A 25,322-nucleotide genomic window follows, 5' to 3' on the forward strand; every position below is an offset into this window, starting at 1 on the left:
TTGAGGTCACTCCCTCCCTCTGACAGCAGCCTGAATTCACAGCGCTACCGTGCGCCAAACCTTGAGTGAGTGGTCCCAAGGTGATGCACAAAGGAGGAATTTGGCCTCTTTCTTTTGGAACCTCTCTTTCAGACCGATCACATTCACACTGAGCAGTGCAGCTGGGTAGGTAGTGCTGTAGCGTTGTGTTGTGCTTTTTCCCAGCAAATACCTTCCATGCCTTCATTTTCTGAGGTAGCCCCAATGCACAGTCAGATAAGCAGCTCTGTAAAGGGCAAGGTCTGCAGAAAGTGAGCAGTTTGGCAGGTGGGACAGCAGGTAAATGGCAGCTAGTCAAAGGTAAATTAATGGGCATTGAGGTGCCCTTGTGCTCTTATTATTTTTTTATGCATGCCATTGGTACCTATAGCAAGAGAGCTGTGTAAGCCCCATCTAGGCTTGACTTGCTTCCTAGCGATGCTAAATAACACACTGCCCCAGACTTCGCCTTTTGGGACGCCAATTTTATTTTTTTCTGTTTTCAAAGGCAAAACAGTTATTAAATAAAGAAAAGAAACAGCAGCACCACCGAACAAATCTGGGCTTATTTTGCACAGTAGCTTGGAAACTTCTTCCCCCGCAGTCCTGGCTTTTATTGTTCTCAGCAACGCTGCCATTTTGATTTGTAAAGTTTCCCAGTGAGTGACCTTTTTTTAAAAAAATAATTTATTTTACTTTTTCTTTTTTTTTTTTCCCTCCTGTTCTGACCTGGTTCGTGTCTGAGATCAGGGAAAATTCTGATCCCACCAATTAAAGCTGATTGTTGCCCTTTTGCCAGTTCTAATAAACAATCTCAGTCCACAGCAGCAATTATATGTCACCAAGCTTTCCTGCCTACGCGCTCGTGGCAACGTTTTGCCACTTGTCAGCATGAAAAGAATGTCTCATGTCTGCTGATATTAAAAAGTTGGGGTTTTTTGAATAATGGTTAGCAAGCGTGGCTGCGAGGCCAACAGAAGGGCCAGGACCACACAGCGTGCTTCTCAGAATGTTACCTTACAGTTGCACCTGCATGCGGCCAAGTGCTGTGCCTGCTGTGGTTTTAATCACCTCAAGGTTCTGGACTGTAATAATTTGGTGTCTGAGATGGCCAGAGAAGCAGCAGCACACAGAGCTTTCGGGGTTCTGTAGCGTGACACCAAAGGAAATGTGTCTGAGGAGAAACACACAGGGAAATTAAGGCTTTGCTTAGGCATGACAGGCGTGAAGGGATGAGTGCATGACAGTTAGGAGTCCTTTTGTGTGGGTTATGCTTACTTTCGAGGCTGCCTACTGCAGACATTTAAGAGCCATTTAGCACAAGACATTTAAGAGGCATTTAGCACGCCGTGACCTGTGAAAATCCCAGCCACTTCCAGCCACGGGAGCCAGCAGCCCCAGGCCGGCTGCCAAGCGTTCGGGCCTTGTCTACACCTAAACACCTTTGCTGCTGGGGCCGCACGGCCAGCCCCCGGCCCTCCCCAGGGCAGCGATGGGTTATGGAGGGCTGTGGACGTGTGCTGGCCACGGGGACACTTCTCCCCGTCCCTGCCCGCCTGGCAAGGCTCCCGTGTGAGGGGCAGCACGCCTGGGGCGGGTGTGTTAACGCCCGGTGCCCGCTGACACACCCACTGGCACCCAGGTGAGCACTGCAAGGGGCAAACAGCCCCGGGGCGAGGGGCTCGGCCCGGCTCGGCCCCGTTCGGCCCCGGCCCGGCCCCGCTCGGCCCCGCGGTGCCCGGGCAGGGCCCGGCCCGGCCCCGAGTAGGCCGCGGGCTCCCCTAGCAACCGCCCCCTAGCGACGGCCTCCGGGCCTGCCCCCGCCCGCCTAGCAACCGCCCCGCTCCCGGCCTCCTGATTCGCTGGCCGGCCCCGACGGGACGTCGAATTCCTATTGGCCGCGGAAGGAGAGCGGGGCGGCGATTGGCTGCGGCGGCGAGGGCGGGGCGGGGCGGCGGGGAGCGGCCGACGGTGGCGTCGGCGGCGTCGTGCTGCGGGGCCTCATTGGGCGCGTGGTGCGGAGGGATACAGCGGCGGCGGAGGGGGGGGGGGGGAGCCGCGAGAGGACCGCCGCGAGAGGACCGCCGCGAGGGGGGCCGGGATCCCTCCGCGCCGGGCCGGGCCGGGGGGGGGGGGCCGCTCGCTTGACGGGCAGTCGCCCTCCTCCAATGGGCGGGCGGGGCCGGCGCGGACCCCGCGGCGATTGGCTGGGCGGCGGGGCAGGGAGGGGGGAGGAGCCGCGGGGCTGACCCGCCCCCTGCCCGCCTCCCTTCCCCCCCCCCCCCCGCCTCCCCGCTCCCCTCCGTGCAGCGGCCGCCCGGCACCATGGCCTCGGAGCTGGAGGGCCCCAACCCCGGCGCGCGGATCATGACCTTCCGGCCCAGCATGGAGCAGTTCCGCGACTTCAGCCGCTACATCGCCTACGTGGAGGCGCAGGGAGCGCACCGCGCCGGGCTGGCCAAGGTGGGGCCGCTCCCGTCCCCCTCAGCCTCCCCCCGGGGCCTGCGGGCCCTGCCCCCCCCCCCCCCCCCCCCCGGCCCCTTTGTGCGCCTCACGGTGCCCCTGACGGTGCCCTCTCCCCCCTCAGATCGTGCCCCCCAAGGAGTGGAGGCCGCGGCGGTGCTACGACGACATCGACGAGCTGGTGATCCCGGCGCCCATCCAGCAGGTGGTGACGGGGCAGTCCGGCCTCTTCACGCAGTACAACATCCAGAAGAAGGCCATGACGGTGCGCGAGTTCCGCAGGATCGCCAACAGCGACAAGTAGGTCCCGGCGCCCGCCGCCACCGGCCGGACCCGGAACGCGGCCCCGAGGTGGGGGGGGGGGGGGGGCGAGGCGGTGGGCGGCGTCGGGGGGGGCGCTCCCTGCCTGCCACCGAGCCCCCCCTGCCTGCCCCGGGCTGTGAGGGAGCCGGTGTCGGCACCCGGCAGCGCAGAGAGGCGTGTAGCGGCCGTGAGAAGGGAGGGGAAAGCGCTCTTAAGAAGAAACAGCCTTTGAAATAACTCTTGAGAAGCGGCATTGACATGGCTAGCTGCAGTCTGCCTGCTGCAGCTTATTCCGTCTTGCAAGGGCACACCGCATCGATAGGTTTAAGGTTCTGCTTCTCTAATAGAGCAATTCTCTGAAAGTTAGCTTAATGCTGCGTGTGTAATTGTCTGGAAGATACGTATGCGTTTCCTATGTGTCAGAGTGTAAGTTTGGTTGTGCACAAAGAGGCCGGTACATAGTAAGCAGGAATGAACATAGCAAACAAGGCCGGTACATACTAAGGAGGAGTGGACATAGCAAACAAATACTTCGTTGGTAAACTGAGTGTGCTTGACCAGTCTACGAGCAGGTGGGAATTAGGGATTTTGCTTTCACGCTTTTTTGTTGTTTTTTTCGAGTTAGCCTCTGTATCATTTCCGGTTTCAAATGCATCCTTCTTCGCTAAGTAGCAACAAGTAGAAAGTGGAATTGTTCTGAGCTGAGAAAAGTGCACTAGGCAAAAATGAAAGTAAACTAGGAAACGGAGAAGGTTATTTTCTTTGTCTTCCTTGGTTTCCAAGTCTCAGCTGTGGTTGCTGTTCTGGGAGGGGCAGGGGTCTGGCTGATGACATGCATTAGGTATCTTTGCTGTAGCTTTTGATTCCTTCAGTGGTGGAAAATGTTGTTTTAAACTCCTCAAGTATCAAACTGCAAAGTCTTTTTCTGTTGTTTGGTTGATATTTTAGGTACTGCACACCCCGCTACACGGACTTCGAAGACCTTGAACGAAAGTACTGGAAGAACCTTACGTTCAATGCCCCCATCTACGGTGCTGATGTTAATGGCACGCTTTATGAGAAGGTAAGACGGGTTTGATTTTCCGGTAACAGTTATCTCTATATGCGTTGCGTTGCATTCCGTAAATGCTCATGCAGCATTTGACTCTAACTTTCAGAAAGAATTAACGATAGCCTTTGCAGAGTTCCAGCTTCTTGAGTAAGAAGGAGCACAATAAGCTGTATTTTTGTGATACACTTCCCGTTTAAACCGGATAGTTTAAAAAGGCTACTAGAGGTAGTGCTCTAGGGAACCTCTGTGAGTATTCAGCTATTAACACTTACTAAGAGTAACACTTACTTAGTAAATGTTAGCGTTAACACTTACGCTTACTAAGTGTAGTACAGTTGACTTCTAAAATGAAAGAACCACTGTCACGTAAGTCTTTGATTTACGGTGCTTTGTCCTGAACAGTGTTAATCAGTGAACGTGCACTGCTTTGGTACCCGTTAGTGCATTTACTTTCGTGTCCTGGCTCTGTAGCCACTGCGTGTTAGGATGATAAACATATGAAAAGGGCATGTATTTTGGTGGCTAGTGTCCTAAATTCTAATTCACTTTAAAAAACAGAGTTTGGGATGAAAATTGTTTCTGTTCAAGAAGGTTCAGTCTGCCGTCTCTTAGAACATCGGCTCAAGCTTGCACTGTTGTTCTCTGCTGTGTGAAGTCTGTAGCTTCATGACTGTTTCTCTTTCCTAATCCTTACTGTGTCAGCTGGTAAGTTCTTCTTCTCCATAAAAGCGTCTGGTAAACAATCAGTATGCAAGGTAACACCATGGGAAGCTTGTTTTAGGTGAGCTAGCTGTGATTTGAACTATGCCAGTAAATGGCTTGTCTTGAGGTGCTGTTTGATCACAAGCATCTGATAACTTTTTGCGACTGTTGTCGTAGTTGTGTGGCCCTGTTCTGTGTAATGCCCGTTTAACAGGAGATTTCTGCTTTGCAGCACGTAGATGCGTGGAATATTGGCAGATTGAACACAATCCTGGATATTGTGGAGAATGAAAGTGGCATAACCATCGAAGGAGTGAATACTCCTTACCTCTATTTTGGCATGTGGAAAACTTCATTTGCGTGGCATACTGAAGACATGGATCTCTACAGTATTAATTACTTGCATTTTGGGGAACCCAAGTCATGGTAAGGTTTTCAAGGGGAGCTTCTAGATGTAGGAAAAGAATACCATAAAATATCGGAGTCAAAGTGGGTGAAGTTACCAGAGTTGAGTAAAGGAATTACTATCCCTCCTATCTTGCAGTGCAGTTGGATCTGATGAAAGGAGCATTAGAAAGCTGTAAGGAATTTGAAACCAGTACATGGCCTCAGTAGAATTTGTTTGGTTACCTTTAGAAAACCTCTTTGCTGTTGTGATGCAAAGAGTTCTCCAGAATTATAATGTCAGGCGGACAGTATCTGGTGTGATAGGGCCAGAACCTGGAAAACTTACTTAAGATTTCCTGAGCTCTAAAATGGCCATACAGGGGTATTAAGCCTGTCATCGTGCAGTCACAATTTTTGACGGGCTTTGAAATGTAGCTGTTTATCATAGATATAAAAGCAGGCTGGTGGATTTTGCTGGATGGTTTGCCCAGTGTCAAGGCTTTCATGATTCTTTTTAGGGGAGATTTCTGAATTTTTCTGTAGTATGGGTTGCATTTTAGAGTGAATCATTCCCTTCTGTTCACAAATGAATTTCTCAAGCAACTTCAACAATTGTTTCCATGGCAATTTTGTTGGAAACTAGTATTTTTGGCTGCCTTTTAATGCAACTTTGAAGTCAGAAATAATAGCTAGCACCATGTGACCAGCGAACAACCCCATGCAGTGGCAATAGCATGGGAATGAGCGGAATAACTGAGTCAGTTTTAAACCTTTTGGCTATTGCTTCTTTTACAGTAGTAAGTAGAAAAAGTTAACTTTGCTGATGCTTTAGTCTGCTTCACTCAACAAGGAACTCCATCAAGGTTGTAGCACACTGTCCCAGATCAAAAGAAATCCTAAGTAGTTGGTTTGGCTAGAGTAACTGAAACCAACTACGAGTTTTGTGGCACTCGTACAAAGGTTGTACAGAGAGAGACATAATGCTAACAAGCATGCTGCAAGTTGTGCCCATTGAGGATGCGGCATCACACCTGATCTAGTGCATCCTTGGACTGAGCTGCTGAAAGATACGATTCCATTTTCTGTCTTGCTCTGTGTTTCTTCTTGTACTGGGTATATTGCGGGCCTGCGAACTCAGGTTAGGAAGTGCTCTTCCCTTTCTTCTTGCAGCTTACGCTTTGATGCACAGATCTGCTAACTACATGCATTAGACTTCTTATTTCCTTGGCTGCTTAAGTAAAAGGCCCTAGAGGAGATGGTCAGCTTTTGGCTTTTGATTTTCTTAAGGACGGGGGGTGAAAGTCCTCGATAAAGATTTTTAGCTTTGTATCATCAAACTCTGAAAGAGATAGTGTGGAGATGGAGGAATTTTTAAAAGAAAAAAAAACAGTAATTCATGCCTTGATGCCCTGTTATGGTTTCCAGTCAAACTTTGAGATTCTGTCATGTCACTTGAACTTAACAGAGTTGTTCTTATGACTTGCAGGTACTCTATCCCTCCAGAGCATGGGAAGCGGCTGGAGAGACTTGCCAAAGGTAATCGTGCAATTCTTACTACTGGTTGTTAGATCTGGAAGGTTATAGCTGAGGGAAGATCCATCTGTGTGTGGTCTTACTCTCTTTCAAATGGGCATCTCTTAAGGACGTCTGCAGGAGTTGTTCTTTTTCTTCAGAATGCAAGCTAGTGCACTTCTATCAAGATGGCCAGAACTTCTAGGCCTAGGGAAAAATATTGTTCAGACAATAACTTTTAGTAAAAGTTACTGAAAAAATAATTCAATTCACAGCAGAGCAATAATATCATTCCTTGCTTTTATTTTAAACAGGATTCTTTCCGGGAAGTGCCCAGAGCTGTGAAGCGTTTCTCCGTCACAAGATGACCCTGATCTCTCCATCAATACTGAAGAAATATGGCATCCCTTTTGATAAGGTGTAGAAAAGTAGTCACAGTCACACAGTCAAAAGGTTCATGCAGCCCAGTCTCATCTCAACCAGCAGCCAATAGCAGGTGCTTAGAGAGGAAATAGGAGCAGGGAGGGCATATGGCAATCCTTTCCCACTGTACCTCCATTCATACAGCAGTATAAATGTAGTCTAGTCTTTGAGTCCTTATTCAGAAGTACTGTTACATCTGCAGGGGCAGCTGAAGGGTTGCATGAACCTTTGCTAGGCAGTGGGGATGTGTTGAAGAGGAGCTGACCGAGAGTTGTACTTGAGTGAGAACAGCAATAAGTTTCCGAGGTGTGTGTGGATAGAAATTTTAGTTGACGTTGGATACTCTTCAGCCAAATAGCAGCAAATACACGAGGGTCTTTACGAATTCCAAGTGCCTTATCGCAGAGTATTTCACATGTATAGCTACTTCTGTGCTATTTTGATCAGTTCGGTCATGTTTTAGTAAAAACTGTTGAGTGTTGCCTTCTAGTAAACAAATATTTAAGAGAATAATGGAGACATGTATGAATTTTATCTATTGCAGCAAGTAACTCCAATTACTGTGTGTGGGTAGGGGTTTCAGATACATTGCACATGTGGATTACAGAAGCTGCTTTTATTCAGACCCACAGAGTTGACTCTTAAGCTGTGAATAACAGTGCGGTGTCTCAATTGCCTTCTAGGTGACGCAGGAAGCTGGAGAGTTCATGATAACCTTTCCTTATAGTTATCATGCTGGCTTTAATCATGGATTTAACTGTGCTGAATCTACCAACTTTGCTACTCTTCGGTGGATTGAGTATGGGAAGCAGTCTGTACTGGTAAGTGGTCTGTTGCATACAGATAAGCTGAATGCAGTGCCTGATGCTCTGCTCCTCTTTAAGCCCCTGATGTTTGTTCTAAGGAAGTGAATTCAGCGCTTTGTCCAATTTAAGATGTGATGTTCACTTCCTGAGACGGTAACGTTGCCCAGTCAGCCTCATATCTTTCTTTAGCAGAAAGCATGTTTTCTCACCTTGCGTAGATCAAGTGAGGCTTCAGAGAAGAGCAGGAGACTGACTAGCATCTTTCCAAAGATCAAAGGGTGTGCTTAGTGGTCAGGACTCGTCAGTATTTTGTCTGATATTTTACCCATTGTTTATTGACTGTTTAGCTTCGGGTATGGCTTCAGTAATTTAAGTCATTTATCAATGAACCTTTAGACTGGATAATGTTATATCCCTGTAGGAGGTGCCTTACAAACATAGATTACGTTTTCAGAAGTTACATTGAAGTGAATGCTTTCAAACACTGGTTTTACCTATAACCAGATAAGGGGAGCCTCCACTGCTCTGGGTAGGCCCAGAGTATGTATGGCTCCAGCTTCCTCGTTACAGTCTCTGGTTTTGCTGGCTGTTCTTGCCTGAGCCCATGGATTTTTAAGGCAGTCAGCTTCTACCAGCAACTGTGTTCATAAGTTGGTGAGCTTTCTTTCGCAGTTACTGTGGTAGCACCTTTTCTGTTTCGTTGTTGCTGACTTTTCTGCCCAGTTTTTAATGAGTAGCTTAATACATGCTGTTTTAATTTCGTGAGAGAGTGTTCTGAGGCTTAAATACATAAAACTGGGATAATTTTTTTTCTTCATTTAAGCTCCTGAAAGCAAAGTGATGTGGGAGTGCAGAGTAAAGCTGTGGAGTATGTAGCCTTACTTGAATTTTTTCTGTGACTCCAGTGCTCGTGCCGGAAGGACATGGTGAAGATCTCCATGGATGTGTTTGTGAGGAAGTACCAGCCGGACCGTTACAAGCTCTGGAAGGCCGGGAAGGACGTGACTGTCATTGACCATACTCTTCCAACACCCGAAGCAGCGGAGTTCCTTAAAGGGGATCTTATGCAAAAAGTCAAGAGTGGGAAGCAGTATGCTGAGGAAATGGAAACAGGAGAAACGTGTAAAGAGGAGGAGGATGGGGATGAGGCAAAAAGGTAGTGCTGTACATAGTTCTCTGCTTTTCTGTTATGGTTATTAGCAATTGGATCCTGCTGCGATTTAATTGTTTGCTCTTCCCATAAAACAATAGCAGTTGGAGTTAGCAATAGACTTTTTTTCCGTGGGAAAAGGGTTTATTCTTTATTTTTACTCTTTTAACTGTTTTAATCCAAGTTATGTTATCCTGTTGTAGATGAGAAATGCACTAGCTTTGAAGATAGTTCTTCATCTTTGCGCAGGTGTCCAAAGCCTGTATTGGAAGTGTTTACCATACATTTGGAGGTCAGAAGAAAAAGGCAGCGTATTGGGATCATGAGATGGTACTTGCTAGTGAAGTCCAGTAGTATCAGTACTCCAAGTTGCAACATTGGTGTGTGACAGGCTAATCGCCTTAGGTTTTTCAACCAGCGTCAGCAAGTACTCCTAAATCTTTGTTCGTTTATTTTGTTTCTAAGGTAAAAAAGGTCTGGCTAGAACATACTACGCAGTTACCAGGTGCCTACTACACAGTTACCAGGTGCTGAGGAATACTGGTTCTGCTTCTATAAAGGAAAAGGAAACACTTCAGAATAACTTGGAAACTGTTTAGCTTGCCAGATGCTGTATCATAAAACAACGTGACCCAGACCAGGCTGTATTTTGTGTGTCCAGACATAAGTTCAGCAAACTCATGATGTGTTTGGTAACCTGGTGTGAATTTCTCTTCTGCAGTGTGCCCAAGCATCGCATAGGAACCAAAAGGCACCGAGTCTGCCTGGAAGTACCTCAGGAAGTGAGTGAGAGCGAGGCCTTCCCCAAGGAGGAGCTGAGCTCTGCGCAGGATGAAGCAGACACGGCACAGCCTTGTGAGATACCCACAAGTGAACACGGGCAGCAGGGTGAACAAGGGTGCAAGCTTCCAGGTAACTGTGTCAAGCTTTATCCTGGTACTGGAGGACAGGGTATTAGTCTTCAGAGAAAAAGCTGCTAGACCTGAGTCTGCAGTGCTGTCTCATGGATGGTAAGAATAGATGTGCCGTAGATGGTAGAATGTCATCATGTCAAAAAAAAAAAAAAAAAAGCAGACACTAATTTGTCAGAGCCATGGAAAGCATGTCAGAAACTTACTGTCATGAGACTTGAGATATTGGCATCTAATTTTTGAGACCAGAGGGTAGAGCTAGAACAGTTTTAGGTTGTGCCCTTTAGTTAGATGTGGCTGACGCTTTTGAGTAGTCACCACTTTGAGTAAATGAGATAAACACAGTTTGAGTTGCAAGCTTTTGTAGCCTGTATATGGATAACAGCCCAGTGAGAATTACATGTTAAAAATATTTATATGTAGGGGAAGAGCACGTGTAGGCAGCCATCCTGTATCTGCTTGAATGCAGGTAGTTCATGCGGATGTTGGTTTTCAGCTGAACTAAAAGGAAGTATTACAAGAGGCTTGCTTAAGAAATGGGTGTTTCTGGCTTTTGACTTCTGATTTTGTTTTGTCTGCTGGCATACCGAAGTTTATTCGATACCTTAGTAGCGTAAGGTCCTCTGTATAGCACTGTTGTACAGGGTGACCTGTTTACTAAGCAATTGTACAATTTCTATAAAACATATGCACACTGCCTGGTAGTGCGGCTCTGCTGTGCTGTGTGGATGTTTTCTTAGTAATTTTGTAATCAGTATGCAAGAGGAAGTTAACGTGGCTTGTACGGGGCCAATTATCCTTGCTTTTAAGGGAAGATTGAGGTACTTACTGGAACAATATAAGAAGAGGACAAATACGTACGTGATGCCTCTCTTTTGTATTCTGTTTTCCAGACATTTGCAACTTGTAATTAATAATCCTCTATTGGTTTGTGTTTTTTTTCCTCCTCCTGTTAACTCTGCATTGAACCCTTGTAAGCTCTTACCCACAGCCTCATGTAGCCAGGAGGTGCGCTGTCTAGCTACACCGTATAAGGGACCATCTCCTGTTTGTTCTGAACCCACCTTCTGCTAGTTTTGTTTGATGTACCCTGGTTCCTGTAATGTAAGATGCAATGAGCAGATGCTTCTATTCTCTCTCTCCAAGGCAACCATGATTTTATAGGTGTTTGAATTAATGATCTCCTGTTTACATGACTTAGTGTCACATTTCTATCTTGTCTAGTAGTCTGCTTTCCTGTTTGACTTTGTGCAAGTGGTTACAGGCTGTTCTCTCTGCTGCCCAGACTTTAGAAGGAGTCAGTCTATCCTTTCTTCTAGATTGTGGGGGCTTGGCCAAATTTGAAGAACTGAAAGCTGTGAAGCTTGAGGAGGAAGAAGAGGAAGAGCAAGAAGCAGCTGCGTTGGACCTCTCCATTTCGCATGCTTCAAATTCCACTTCAGTTTTGCCGACTTCGAAGCAGAGTGCAACTTGCAGCATTCAGCCCAGCTCGCCAGCGTATTCTGGTTCTTCAGACTCTGAATCGACTGATCTGTTGCCAAAAAGAACTGTACCTGGGCCAGCTGGGGTGCTTACAGTCCATAGCTACGCTAAAGGGGATGCAAGTGGATCTGACAGTGAACAGACTTCAGGAAAGAAAACCAGTGCTACTGCCAGCATGAATGAACAAGAACTGGCAGAGGTACGAATGGCATGAGTACGGCAAGCTTAAGGGCTGTGTTACGTGGTCAGGGATTTACTGTGACACAACTTCTCTCTGTGCAGATTACGTTTCATTTCATTGCTGTTCTGGTAGCACGTTGCTTAGTCAATAATCTGTTTTTAACACCTATAGGATTTGCTGAACAGCAACAGAAAATTAAGACGAACGTCTTACTCTCTTTCCTGTTCTAGAAAACAAGGAGATTTCTTGTTTTGAGAACTTCTCTAAATTATTCAGGTGCTTTAAGCGAAAGTTGTAGCTTGGTGGTTTTGAGATGGTAGTGTTACAGGCTCATCCAGGTCCTTTTGTGGCTACAGACGCCTGTTTGTACCTAAAGTAAATCTAATTCAATCCAGCCCTTTATTATGAATACATTAATTTGTTTGATGTTTTTATAAAATAACATACATGTGCACATCTCTGTACTTTTTTTAGAAAGAAATAATGGAACAAAAAATTACTGGTTGGGGAAAACATAAATTTGAATGTTTAATGAATCCTTGGTTAGACAAACCAAAACAAGGTTGTAATTAACATCTTACCTGTTGTTGTTTTCTCAAATAACTTTGTCTCCCTCTGCAAGCCTGTGCTGAAGTAGCGGGAGGCTGATAATGGTTGGATCTTCAAAACTGAAGAATTGCAGAAATGGAGCAGCAGCTGGACAAATCTGTTGATAAAGCTGAAAATGAGCTAGAGTTCTCATGTATATTTAAACTGAAGATACTGTGCTGCTGATGTTGATGTCTCCATTGCATACTCGTTACAGGGAAAAGAAGAAATTCTAAATGGGTGTTGATGGCCTTCCCCAGTCTGGTGTATTTCAAAACAAATTTTCCATTAGGTGGTAACTGGGAATGCTAATTTCCATTTGAACAAAAGCATATTTGTTTCTGAGAATTTTAGTGGCCAATTCTATGTAGGGGATCAGAGATGATGTGCTCTCTTCTGTCTTGTATATATATAAAAAAAAAAAAAAAGATTTACAAAGATGAAAGACACTTTTAATCTAAGGTATACTTCTGCTTTTAAAGGAATGAGAGATTCAGAGAAAGGGTGTTTTTTATCCTACTGAGAGACTTACTGGGCTGTTTAAATCATTGCCTTTATCGCTTTGCTTGTCAGGTTAGTAGTAACTTTGTCAGTGTGTATCACTTGTTTTTACATTAGGCTAAGGGTAGAGGAAGTAACAATTGTTGTAGTCTCCTCCTTCCAGTCTGTCTGGGAAGACACCAAGGCAAGTAATAAGAAGATGAGGTGAAAGTTTCCTTCCGTTTAAAATAAGCCTGTTTGTTTGAGATGCCAGTGAGCTTTAACTTTTTTTTTACCTTGGAATGTCAAAGTTGACATACCAACTCATTATTTTTCCAGAATGCTTGAGACTTATTGTGGCCCCTCTAAGTTGAACCATTCAATTTGTCTTTTGTTTTTTGTTTTTATCTTTTATGCCATTCTTATATAAGTAGACTTGCATAAAAAGCTACGCTGGGACCTGTGCTAAGTCTCTAAATGGCTCAACAGAGCTCTTACAGAATAAAACAATCAACATGAACTGAGTTTTGCTATGTAGTTTTTCTTAGCAGAAGTGCTGCAAGAAGTTCCTTTTTTAAGAGGTTGGCTCAGTTCACATCTCAAGTTTGTTTGTTAGAAATAAAATCATTTAAGTTCAAAATATATTTTTTTTAAAAGGTCAAAAGTACACGTGCTAACTTGACTGCTGAATTGCTTCTCCTTGTCCAGGCAGCAAAGGAGTACATAAGATCAATGAAGGAGAGTAAGAAGTCCAAGGGTCGTCGCCAGCCATTGAGCAAGCTCCCCCGCCATCACCCGCTCTTGGTTAAAGACTGCATTAGTGATGACGGTAAGCCTTGTGCTCTTTGGGAAACTTTAGAATGGGCCACAGCTTGTGTGGGCAGCGTACGGTGTTCTTCACTGCAGTCAGAAAGCTGCACCTTTGCATCCCAGACAAGGTGCTTGTCGCCTTCTTGTGTTTGCATCGTTAAAACTTCCTCTCGAATGGTGTCTTCCTTCCTGTTCCATTCTCTGGAAATTCACAACTCTGGAAGGACGATTAAAGTAGTACCAGAGTCTGTTGCATAACAGAGTCAGTCTTGGAGCATTTCAGTAATTGCTGTAAATATTTATATTTTTTTTCTTTAAATACAGTCTTTGGCTGACAGCCTTAGTCTTGATGCGCTTTGGAGCTGATGCTGTTCTTGCCCAGTGAGCCTGTCTTGTATCTGATGCACGGTTGCTTGGTCAGTAGAAGCTGCTTAAAAATGAGGCTAGGTTACTGCCTCCCATCACTCTTCTGTAAACTTAATTTGTGGCAGTCTTTGTCATCTCCATTCATAACATCATGCCTTATTTAGTTTTATTTGCAAGAAGGAATCTATGAAAGGGTACATAATCACTGAGTAATGATCTCTTGTTGCAGAGGCATCGGAGCAACTGACTCCTGAAGAAGAAGCTGAAGAGACAGAAGCTTGGGCCAAGCCACTTAGCCAGCTGTGGCAGAATCGGCCACCAAATTTTGAGGCTGAAAAGGAATACAACCGGACCATGGCCCAGCAGTCTCCTTACTGTGCTGTTTGTATGCTCTTCCAGACGTATCAGGTATGTAGTCCAGGTCTGTTAGTGTTATACAGTAGAGGTGCCTGAATAAGTTGTCGCCATTACTCAGTTTGGGCATTGCTACTTAATAAAAGCTATATCAGTGTTGCAGTCGTTCCACGGAATTGTTCCAGGAGAGCACAATCTGGTGAACCTCACCACACCTCTGATGGACTGTCTGTGGGTTCCCAGAGACTCACTCTTGTGTTCAACAGAAGCTTTTATGTTCTGTGGTTTTTGCTAGACCCACAGAATGGAGCTTGAATGTTGTTGGAATCGATTACAAAATCCATTTATTTTTTTTCCAGAGTGACACTTTCACTTCTGTGCTTTTTAAAAAAAAACATTTTAAGTCGCTTCTATATAGCACGTGGTCTTCGGGGAGCTAGCAAGGAGAACTTTTCTTTTAAAGTAAAATGAGCTAAGATTGTGTTTGTGGATGGTACAGATAGAAAATTGTCTTTTTTTTTTGAGTATATCCACATCAACAGTAGCTATGACATGTAAATGTGCTTTAGCAAAGTGCAGCTGTAGCAATGCACAGATTGAGAAGAGGTTGCAAACCCCATTAGCACGTTGGCTAAATGCTTAGGTGGAAATCCCACGCTGAGCTGCTTATGTCTGAGCATAGTAGTAGCTCAGTAGTTGTCTGCTAGCATGTTCCACCTGCAACTTAGTGATAGCTCATCCCTCCCCATTTTATGAGCTAAGATTATCTGATTTATTTGAGATCACTGTACAATTACAGTGGCTCTAGAAACATTTTTACTATAATTTTGGAAATAAAGACCTCAAATTTTTTCCAGGATTTATATTGCATGTAGTTCCTAATTTCCATGAAAACCCAAGACCATCCTTTCTGTTTGACCTTGCTATTTCTGCCTGATAGGAGGTTCTTGTTAGGACTGGAAATTCTACATGGAAGCTGTATAATACACACTAGTGCTGGCGATGTATAAATTTAACAATTTGAGATAACTTAAGTTCTGTTAGCTGCTTCTTTGAGTTCTAAACGCTATTAAGCAGAAAACTCCAGCTGCAGTTTTCAGGTGTCTGTCTACATCAGGCAGCAAGGAGGGACTGCTCCAAGAATTGAGCTGTGGTTATGGTTTTTGTTCAAATTTATTTTGTAGCAAGTTTGGGAACTCGCTTCCCTTACCCATTCACATGAAAAATTGGAGCAAAATGCCAGACAAATATTCTTCCTTCCTTTGTGAAGAAGAAAAATACCTGTGTTACAGGCAGAGTGTGGAGGCAACAGTCAAAGCTCTGGAGTAACTCCAGGTGCTGCGGATGGGAAGATCCGAACCAAACCCCTGATTCCTGAAATGTGCTTCACTACAACTGGCTGCAGCACTGATCTCAATCTTTCAACCCCCTACTTAGAGGAAGATGGAACCAGTGTACTCATCACCTGCAGGAACTGCCAAGTCTGCGTTCATGCAAGTGAGTGCGTCCCAGCGTAACCCTAAATGTAGTGTTCTGTGCTAAGTCTGTACATCCTCGTAAGCCTGTTCATCTACAAACAGACCAAGTTCAGCCATTATCTGAATGGTGTATATTTGCAGTGGCTGTTGAAATACAGAGCTGACTGCATGAACAACTTGCAGTATAAACCATTATCTCTAGGCTTATTGATTTTTAACTGCTGCTTTACTTCAGGACCCTAGGGGAATGAGTCTGATCGTAGGTAAGCTCTTAACTGAAATGTGTCTGTTCCAGGTTGTTATGGTGTACCCCCTGACAAGGCCACTGAAGACTGGATGTGCTCCAGGTGCACAGAAAACGCCTTAGAAGAGGTAAAGTTCCTCATAAGATTCCCAGGGATCAAGTGTGGTATATCTGGAAACTTGCTAGAAAGTTCATTTCCATAGTGTGAAATGTTTTTTCATTCTCTCTTGTGAAAAGGCAATTGTAGAGAATGTTTAGGAGCCACCCTGTCATATTTTGGCTCTTTTTTTTTTAGACTGTTACTTTTAAAGCAGAAAGAAACTTCTGTCAACAGCTAGGAAGGCACCCGTGTGCAGAAGGCAAGAAGAAAAGCTTTTCTTTGAAAAGCTGCATAGGCTCTGGATGAGCAGAATGCTCAACCTTTTGAATTTTATTTGCTCAATTTGTTCCTGATCTTTTTAAACGTCCTCAAAAAATATGGGGTATTGCATTTGCAGAAGGCAACTATAGCAAACAAGTTGAACAAGTCTTCAGTGGTAGTTGTGTTTGCCTTTGACAGGTTTGGAGTCTGTATGTGTTGTCCTCAGGGCAGCAGCTTTTGAGAGCTAAAGGGCTGAATTGTTCGAGGCATTTAGTTCTCTTCTGACAGTGAAACTTTTTTTTTCCTCTGGATGCGCATTTTGAGGAGGAAGTTGTGATCAAGTGCATTGCTCTGGACTTCACTCTTTCAGCTAACGGTTTCTTCCTTGTGACAGGACTGCTGTTTGTGTTCATTACGAGGAGGAGCTCTGCAGAGAGCCAATGATGACAAGTGAGTGTTCCAGCCTTTTTTTTTTCTTGTCTTCAGGGAGCAGCTCAATTCCTAAGTAGATGAGGCTAGGCTAGTAAAGCAAATGTTGGCCTTTGGTGTAATGGAGTGACCAGCAACACTTTTCACACTTCGTGTTACTGGGGCAGGTTGGAACCTATGCTGAAGCGTGTTTATTGTGTCCACATTGCCTGCAGGCAATCGTCACCTCTTCAGGTAATATGCTACTATCATTCTGTTGACAGCAGCTGTTAATTGCTTTGTGTTTTATAAGCACAAGGTGCAGAGGTGTAACACACCACATGGAAATAAGGTTCCTGATGAGATAACATCTCTCAGTACCTTCTCAAAGAAGATTTCGATTTCTCGATTTTTCGATTTCGAAATGTGTTGTGGTGATGGAGCATAAATCACACTAAATTGCTCTTCTGTTAAATCTGATTGAAAGTATGAAGAAGTCTTGTGTTTTGCCCCATACATGCCCTTTTGCTAGTAATAGGAAGGCAGATGACGCTGCTATTTCTCAGCCTTTGTGATCAAGCAGGAACTAGGTTTATGCTAGCGTAATCAGAACTATATTTACTTAAACTCCAAAGCATCATATGTTGGCCTAGTGTGTGTTCACCTTTTTTCACCCCTCTTCTGTCCCGACAGGTGGGTTCACGTAATGTGTGCTGTAGCTGTACTGGAGGCAAAATTTGTGAACATCGCAGAGCGCAGTCCTGTAGATGTTGGCAAAATCCCCCTGCAACGTTTCAGACTGGTAAGGAGCACCGGCGCTTCACTACTGGGGTTTCCTTTGCTGTTGTTCATCTTGTTAATTCTGAAAGTATTGGTCTGGAAGGAGGGAATATACAGCTGTTAGTGTACAACAGAGATCAGAGGAAATACAGACTCTTATTAGAAAGATATTTGCTTGATCTGGTGGTTAATGATGCTCCCCGAAGGCTCACTTTACTTTTTAGCATCTAACATGAGTAGTATACTCATTGCAGATTTAAACAACTCCTGAAGTCAGTATCATGTCTTACTGCAATGGGGCTATCCGCTAGAAAAGTCTACAGCAGTAACTCTTCTGTGTCCTAAGCATGTAATGTCCAAAAGTATTTTCCAAAAAATGTACCGGAACTCAGTCATGATTCTGAATTCGGTGAAGCTGCTCCTCTACTGTAATTAACTACTTGTTCAGCTTACCTTCTGTTAACCAGTTCAAGTGCAGCCTTAGTAGCTAAAAGACGACATTCTTACAGTGTTTTCCCCAAGATTCATTCAGTGCTGTGTATTCTAGCTGCTAATTTCTTGTGCTTGTTTTTATGTAAACTTAATATCCAGGTGCTGAAAGACCCTGTTGACTTAGGAGTATTATAAAAAAAAAATATATATATAAATGATAAATCCATCATCTCCTGGTGCTTGACTCTTTAGGTCACATGTCTTGTGTATGGTGAGATAGTAGATATTTAATGTATATTTTTACCTGCGGAATTACCTAAATGTATGAATTCTTGCCTTGTCATGAACTAGAGCTGTTAGCCTTCCATTTCTTTTCATCAAAGATTAGCAGTGCTCTCTCAGAGTAAATGGCACAGCATCAGATACTTAGACCAGACCTTTTTTTGTGTGAGTGAAAACTATTGCCAACCAGTGACCTTTAGTTTCCTATCCACAGAAATGCATCTTCTGCAAAAAACGAAGAAAGAGAATTGCAGGTTGCTGTGTACAGTGCTCCCACGGTCGGTGTCCCACGTCCTTTCATGTCAGCTGTGCCCAAGCAGCAGGAGTCATGATGCAGCCTGATGACTGGCCGTTTGTTGTCTTCATTACCTGCTTCAGGCATAAGATCCCATCTCAGGCAGAGGTGAGTAGGCGTGGGACTCCCAAGATTTGAACAGCAGTATCTTGGAGGGAATGAGAAGTTTTAGATTGTATAATTCTGTTAAAACTTCACTGAAGGCTTGACTCTTTTAAAACATTCTAATGATACTGGTCTTGGATTCTGATCTCGGTCTTGCTGCTGTTCTCAGTGATCTTAGGTCCTTTATTGTATTTTGGTTTGCAGCCCAGAAGGACAGAGAGTACTACATTCCTCCTGTGGCTGTTGTAATGAGGAATAATAGTGTTTTCGTGCCATGATATTTAATATGCAGGCATTAGTTCTGGGTCTCCAGAAGGCTGCGTGAGTTGTCATAGAATTTCATGCTTAAGTGATTGATTAGTTTACAAAGTTCCCATGTAGCCCTTTTAGCCATCAAAACCACTGCAGTCTATTAGAGAATATTTACTGTAAAGGCCTTGCATTGCTCTGAAAAATGAGACTTTAATTTACTAAGTAGCTTGCATTCGGATTGGACAGCTGTAGCTAACAGATGAGGTTTCAAGCATTTGAAATACGAGAGGTAGAACTTTCCCAAAAATGCTGCTGGTGGTGTCTTGAGTATAGTTACTCACCTGAGCTAAAATATTTTGCTTCCTTGTTTGCCAGCACCAGGGCTGTGTGCCTCAACGCATTCTTTGTGTCATTGTGTTTAAAACGTGCTTTTCTCTTCTCAGCGAGCTAAGGCCGCGCTCCAAGATCTGTCACCTGGACAGATAGTCATCAGCAAGCACAAGAATGGTCGCTTCTATCAGTGCGAAGTGGTCAGCCTTGCGAAGGAGACTTTCTATGAGGTCAACTTTGATGATGGCTCCTTCAGCGACAACCTGTATCCAGAAGACATTGTGGTATGTTATGCAGTAGGAGTCTGGCTCCAATAGAGGGCACATGATGAGAGTCAATTCCTGCTGCTGCAGAGCAGGTTCATGATGGAATTTATTAGGTGTCCCATTCCTAGGGCATGTTATGGCTGAGATGTGCTGCGAGACAGTGTTAAGGGTGTTACATGAGGCTGATTTAGGTTAACTGAGACTAGCTGAAGAACAGGTGTAATGGAGTGCAGCTAATCTTTAGTTGCTTAACAGTGGTAAGTCTGAACGAAAACTTGCTCATACTTTCATGCTATTCCTGCATGAAGTACTTCGAAATTGGGCACTTCGAAATTGGGCACACGGTCAGGATTCAAATACAGGTGACATAGATGTTTCTCAATCCCTAAAATGGAGTTAATAATGGAGTGCTGTGGAATGTCCCTAATGTGAGTGGGATGGATTCCCCTGTTGCTTGAGTCTTCACATAAGGAAGCTGCTTACCCTTACGCTTCTCTCCTAATTTCCTCCTTTATGCTGCAGAGTCGAGACTGCCTTCAGTTAGGTCCTCCTGCTGAAGGTGAAGTTGTGCAGGTCAGATGGACAGATGGACAGGTTTATGGAGCCAAGTTTGTCGCATCACATGCCATCCAGATGTACCAGGTACAGAATTGTCTGAAAATTTACTGTTCACAACAACGTGATGATTCAAATAGGGCTGTTTGCAAAGCTGGCAGAGTTATAGTACGGTCGTGCTTAAATGCTTGAGAGGAAGTTGCTTGGTATTTTCAACAATGACAGTTGCTGGAGTTAACAGCAAAACAGTGATTGCCTGCAGCTCTGCTTGTATCTGGCTACCTACCTGAAAGTCTCAGCTTCTGAAAAGCACTGGTCTTTTCTTCAGCTGACTCAGTTCCTGAAACTTAATCTATTTCTAAAAGAAGTTTGGTTTTGTTCTTGCTGCTTAGTGCATCTTGCCTTCACATTTCCAAAGGAGTGAATATTAAGGCAATATAGTAAAGCGACTGGTCAGACTGTCTTGTCAGGTGTTACAACAATATCCCAAAATGTACTCGGCTACTTTTGCTGTCATGGGATTGGGTGAGGTTCAAGTCTGTTCTCGTGTGCATACCTGCATATGTATCATGTAAAATCCAATTAGTAGAAGGTTATTTCATGAGAAGGCTTCTGCAGGGAAGAGAAAGCAAGGGTAGCTGTGGAAGTCTTCTAATTTCTGAGACTGCAGACAGAACAACTTCCCGTTTTCTTTTAGGTGGAATTTGAAGATGGATCACAGCTGATGGTGAAAAGGGATGATGTGTACACTCTGGATGAGGAGCTTCCTAAGAGAGTCAAGTCAAGGCTGGTAGGTAAACAGGGTGTAAATATCTTCTAAATAAGTTAATGCTTACTTGATTTGTCCTTGAACAGCAAGCTGAGTGCACAGCAGCAAAGGTTTACAATTTGATATTCTCCTCGATTGTTAGGAAGCTTGGTGGTTTGATCAGGCTACAAAAGGAGGGAGGGAGGGAGAGGGTCTCATTCTTCTTCTCCTTCTGCAAATAATGGGAATTTGTAGCACAGAGTCACTGTTTGAGACAGCACGTGTTACTGCCCACTCAGTGCATGTCTTTGTAAGCTTCATCAGGCAATTCTGTTGCAAAGAGCAGCAAAGTTCCTCCTCTCCTTTGTCCTGGAAACCTCTTTGTATAGTGGCATTAAGAGAGCTGGCCATATTTATTTATTTATTTTTAATTACAAAATAATTCTGGTGGAAAAGGACCCCTGCAGGTCTTTGCTCCAATCACCTGTTCAAAACAGGTTGAATTTTGAAGTGGGGCAGACTTACTCAGGGCTCCCTCCAGGCAAGCTTTGATTATCTCCAAGGATGGAGAGTCCACAACCTCTCTGGGTCCCTGTTTCGTTGCTTTATGCTTCCAGCTATGAAAATTGCAACTCAGGACAGTGTGATAGGTGTCTTGCTTTACAGCATGGTCCTGCACACCTAATGCAGGCACACAGGATTTTGGAGGTTTAACAAAGAGCATGTAATAGCTGACTCCTGTCACCAGCTGTTTAAACCTGCCCGCTGCATAAGGCACAAAGTGTACTAGATTGCTTGCAAGTTGAAACAGATGAGTGTTTATTAGTAAGAAAGTGACTGAATTTAAATTAGCTACTCAGTTAAACTTGAAAGCTGTGTTACAGCTCACTTTAACTTACCCCCAGACTTTTAAATCCAATTTCCTAAATATTTTTCTTGTACAGAAACCCAAGAGGTCAGTTTTCGAAGAAGTCTGAACGTTCCCAGGTGTCCCATCTTGGTCCTTACATGCAAAAAGAGGACGTGTAGGCAGGGATTTGATCTGTGTTCTGGTGGCTAATTCTGCTTTTCTTTTAGTCAATAGCTTCCGATATGCGCTTCACAGAGATCTTTGCAGAGAAGGAGGTCAGACAAGAGAGGAAGAGACAAAGAGTGATCAATTCACGCTACCGGGAAGATTACATTGAACCCGCATTGTACCGGGCCATCATGGAGTAAGCGCTGCCTGTGGCAGAGGAAGAAGATGCCCACTTTCCCCAAGGATTTAAACGCTCCAGTACAACAGGCCATATTTGGATGCTTCAAATCCAGGGTTTTTTGTTTTGTTTTGTTTTTTTCTAAGGAAGCTAAAAAGCTGATGCTCTGCAGTCGCTGAAAGGCAGCTGTTCAGTAGTGAAACAGATCCCATTTGCTGAAGCTGATGCCTGCAGACTCCTGGTCTGAAGTTGGGTCCTTACTGAATAAGCCAGCTTGAAGGGGGTGCTGCTTTCATCTCGTCGAGCAGTCTTGCTTTTTCTATTAGAGACAATATGACAGGTGGCAAACTCTTCTGGGAGTTCTAGCCAGGAATCTTGGCAGCTGCAGAATATTATAAAGTCTATTGTTTTATCTGAATAATGTTCCTGATCTGGGGAGTCTCCCTGGTGGCCACACCTGGGCTTGAGCAGGCAGTATTACTGGTGCTTGACATTGAACCTCTTTATATTTATATCCATCTTTTTTTTGTTGCAAGCAGCTTCAGGCTCTTGTTTCTCAGCACCTCCTTTCTGAGGGTTGAGCTGTAGGCTGCTCAGATCCGAGCAGACAGGAGGTGCTTGTGTGAACAGGTGAAATGTGAAATCGAACCCTGTTGGACAAATTATTTAACCCTCCACTTAATATTTTTGTTCTGATGCTTGTTTTGACTTACTTACTCATGAGTTTAACTGTATGTGCCTCAGTATCAAAAAAAAAAAAAATCTGTCTGGAGCCCTGCACAGTGCAGCCTTCTAACAAGAATAAGCATTCAGCTCCCAATAGACATTCAGTTCCCAAAGAGTTTCTTTTGAGTTTCTTCCCACTCCCACTAAGGCAATAATGACCAACAGGACGGAGTTCTAATTCTCCCTTCTTGAAATCCAAGCATCGCAGTATTGGGTATGGCAGGGCAGCGGTACCTGAAGCAGGGCAGTACCTCTTCTGTGGCAGCACTGCCCTTCGTGTGGCCACGGGCTTTTGCTTACAACAGCTAAATTTGGGTCTGCGACAGATCAAGCATGCACTGAACTGGATGTATTACTGAAGAGCTGCGCAGTGCTCTTCTGAGGTAGGAGTGCTGCCACGTTGCTGTCGAGCAAACGTTACCGCAGCATTTTTATAGAGCGTAACTAGGGCACGTCCCGGTTGCGTTGGAGAGGACTTGCTACCTCAGCAATAGGAAGTTGAGTTAAGCTGGGTAGTAGGTGTACCTCAAAGACGTGCCAACTTGCTCCTAGTAACTTAAGCATTAACACACCACAGCAGGAGCCATGTAAATACACGTTCCTTTCCCGTTCTGTAGGAAAGGGATTTTAGGCTGTGGAGCAGATTGGCCACCTTCCTTTTGCATGGGATGATGGGGTGACTTTCCTGCTGGAGAGAACTAAGGTAATGTTCTCCAGAAACAGTTCGAGAGAAGTTTCTAGTGAAACAGACCTAATGCATCCCTGCTTCTATAGGGACATAGCAATGTGTCTGCAAAGTCTGGATTTGTAACTTTTTTCCTTTTGTTACATAGGAACGCTACAAACCAAACTATTCTGAAACCCCGGTGCATCAATTTGTGATTAGCAATAAAATGTAGTATTGTGTAGTGATACAACTCTTGACCAGAAAAGAAATAAACTACAACTTTTATAAAGAAAATCTTCCTCATCCCTACATTTTTATAGGGTCAGGAGGCTGATATGAGTAGCAAAGATTTGCACAACCACAATTTTTCATGGAGTTCCTCTGTCTCGTTTTTGTGGTGGAATATCTTGTTCATCAGTATTGGAAGGCTTAAACAGATTCTGAAAGGAGACAGTGGCTTTCCTTTGTGTATTTTTTTTGTTAATGTCCAAAACTCCTGATCTCAGGGTATTAAATCGTTTTCTGATGAATGGGGGATAGTTGATAAACTAGGATCTATGAAGGCCAGAGTGAAGTAGCTGTGGGTACTCTGGTCTATGCAATGGAAGCAGAATTGCACTTCAGCATCGTAGCCTATACCTAAGCCTCTCTGAAGCGATGTGCTATTAGCAAATGTGGAGAAGAGCTGGCAGGTTCTTAACAGACTTGCCTCTGTTCTTTCAGCATATCTTAAGATATGGTATTAACTTCACGTAGGCTGAACACTACCTGCATATTACTGAGAAATGTATTCCTTTTACCGTCTGCCATTCTCCCTCCAGGGAAAAAGATGCCTGTGTTCAGGCGTTCTCCTCAAACCGCCATATAACTCAGCCGCACCTTTTAGGTGCCACGTGCTACCTGTGCTACAAACACCTGGCTCTAAACAGCTTCATCCTAAACTGAATACCTAGTACAAAACCGCTGGAGTTGTTTGGAGTGTTGCTGTAAAACTGCAGCAGGTTTTGCTACCCACCTCTAGGAGTATTCAGCCAAGAGCTTCTATGCCTGGTACTTGTTCTGGAGCAGGAGCTTTGTTCTGCTGCGTTTTCTGCGGGCTCCAGACGTTGCTCTTGTCAGCTGGCTGCACTGTGCTGGAGACCGCTGCCATCCTGCACTCCGAGACAAAGGGCCTTTCCGAGTTTCCTGTCAGTTCTTGTGCTGCATCGTTCAAATGTGAACATACTTCATCCTAGTGCAGTGGTTGAACTGCGTTTTGGCTCCTGTCTGTGAACTTCAAATTGGTGATCCTGATGTTCGGGGGTGGGGATCTGTATTATTTGACTTGTCCAAAAAAAAAAACATTGGGTTTATGGCTTGAAGTATAACAGGTAGCAATAAAAGCTCTTTATAGAGCAGCTGTCTCACAGGTACATTTGCTTTTAGTTACCTGGAGTTTGATCTTGACTGATAACATTTTTTTCAGTGGCTTGTTTTTAGGTGTGTGTTTATCCATGTTACAGCATCATTCCAGTAAGGGCAAGGTGCTGCCGGAGTATCTGCTAGTCAGGGGCTTCTTCGAAGTGTTCAGTAGGAAGTCCTGCTCGGTATGCCCCCTGGGAGCTCTCACGGCCCTTCGTTGGGTCCATTACACGTGATGCTGCAGGCAGTAGACCTCCTCACTTCACTTTTCATGAAGCTTCCATCTGTGACTGGTTCAGGTTGGACCCATAAAAAGCATTTTTAGTATAAACAAATCATGGCTTTCCCTTGTTCAGGATGAGCTTGGCAAGCCAGTGGTAATTTTTTATAAGGTTTAAAAAGGTGACTGTATTCTTTCTAAAGCACCCGATCGCAGTAATGTTTCTTCTGCCTGTGGCTGGCCTTCCAGGAGGCCTTTCTCCATCAGAAGACCTCTCAGGTGACCAGAGACAGTACAGTCAGAAGCAGAATCTGGTCTGCTTGCTCCTGCTCTCTTCCCAGTGTTTTGAGCTGGGGTTGGACCGATTCTGCACTGTTTGAGGAGTGTAGCCCTCTGACTGATCGTGTATTGGAAGGCTTCCACGCATCTCTGTTCTTCCATTCTCTAACTGGGCTCCTGTTGTCTGACATGTCTGCAGTTGTGCTTGTTTGTTTTTTTTTTTAAATGCAAACATGGGATGAAAACAAGACTCTGGTAGCCTGTATTTTGTTTTCAATTTGAACGAGTAATAAATCTAATCTCAAAATGG

At 44.5% G+C, this 25,322-nt stretch overlaps 1 protein-coding gene across 1 annotated transcript; it reads left to right on the forward strand.

The window, feature by feature from the left end:
* The first annotated feature begins 1,961 nt into the window (after nucleotides 1–1,961).
* On the forward strand, nucleotides 1,962–25,322 carry KDM4A (lysine demethylase 4A). Its single transcript, XM_050712160.1, has 22 exons — nucleotides 1,962–2,033; nucleotides 2,329–2,481; nucleotides 2,606–2,781; nucleotides 3,733–3,847; nucleotides 4,770–4,963; nucleotides 6,411–6,460; nucleotides 6,751–6,854; nucleotides 7,543–7,680; nucleotides 8,571–8,821; nucleotides 9,537–9,727; nucleotides 11,046–11,407; nucleotides 13,166–13,286; nucleotides 13,863–14,041; nucleotides 15,280–15,484; nucleotides 15,761–15,837; nucleotides 16,465–16,520; nucleotides 17,172–17,280; nucleotides 18,187–18,375; nucleotides 19,068–19,238; nucleotides 19,743–19,862; nucleotides 20,473–20,565; nucleotides 21,601–25,322. The coding sequence occupies exons 2-22, from the start codon at nucleotides 2,344–2,346 to the stop codon at nucleotides 21,739–21,741; spliced, it is 3,180 nt and encodes a 1,059-aa protein (XP_050568117.1). The 5' UTR covers nucleotides 1,962–2,033; nucleotides 2,329–2,343; the 3' UTR covers nucleotides 21,742–25,322.

Source organism: Cygnus atratus, chromosome 8 (genome assembly GCF_013377495.2).
Source record: "Cygnus atratus isolate AKBS03 ecotype Queensland, Australia chromosome 8, CAtr_DNAZoo_HiC_assembly, whole genome shotgun sequence".
Lineage (NCBI taxonomy): Eukaryota > Metazoa > Chordata > Aves > Anseriformes > Anatidae > Cygnus > Cygnus atratus.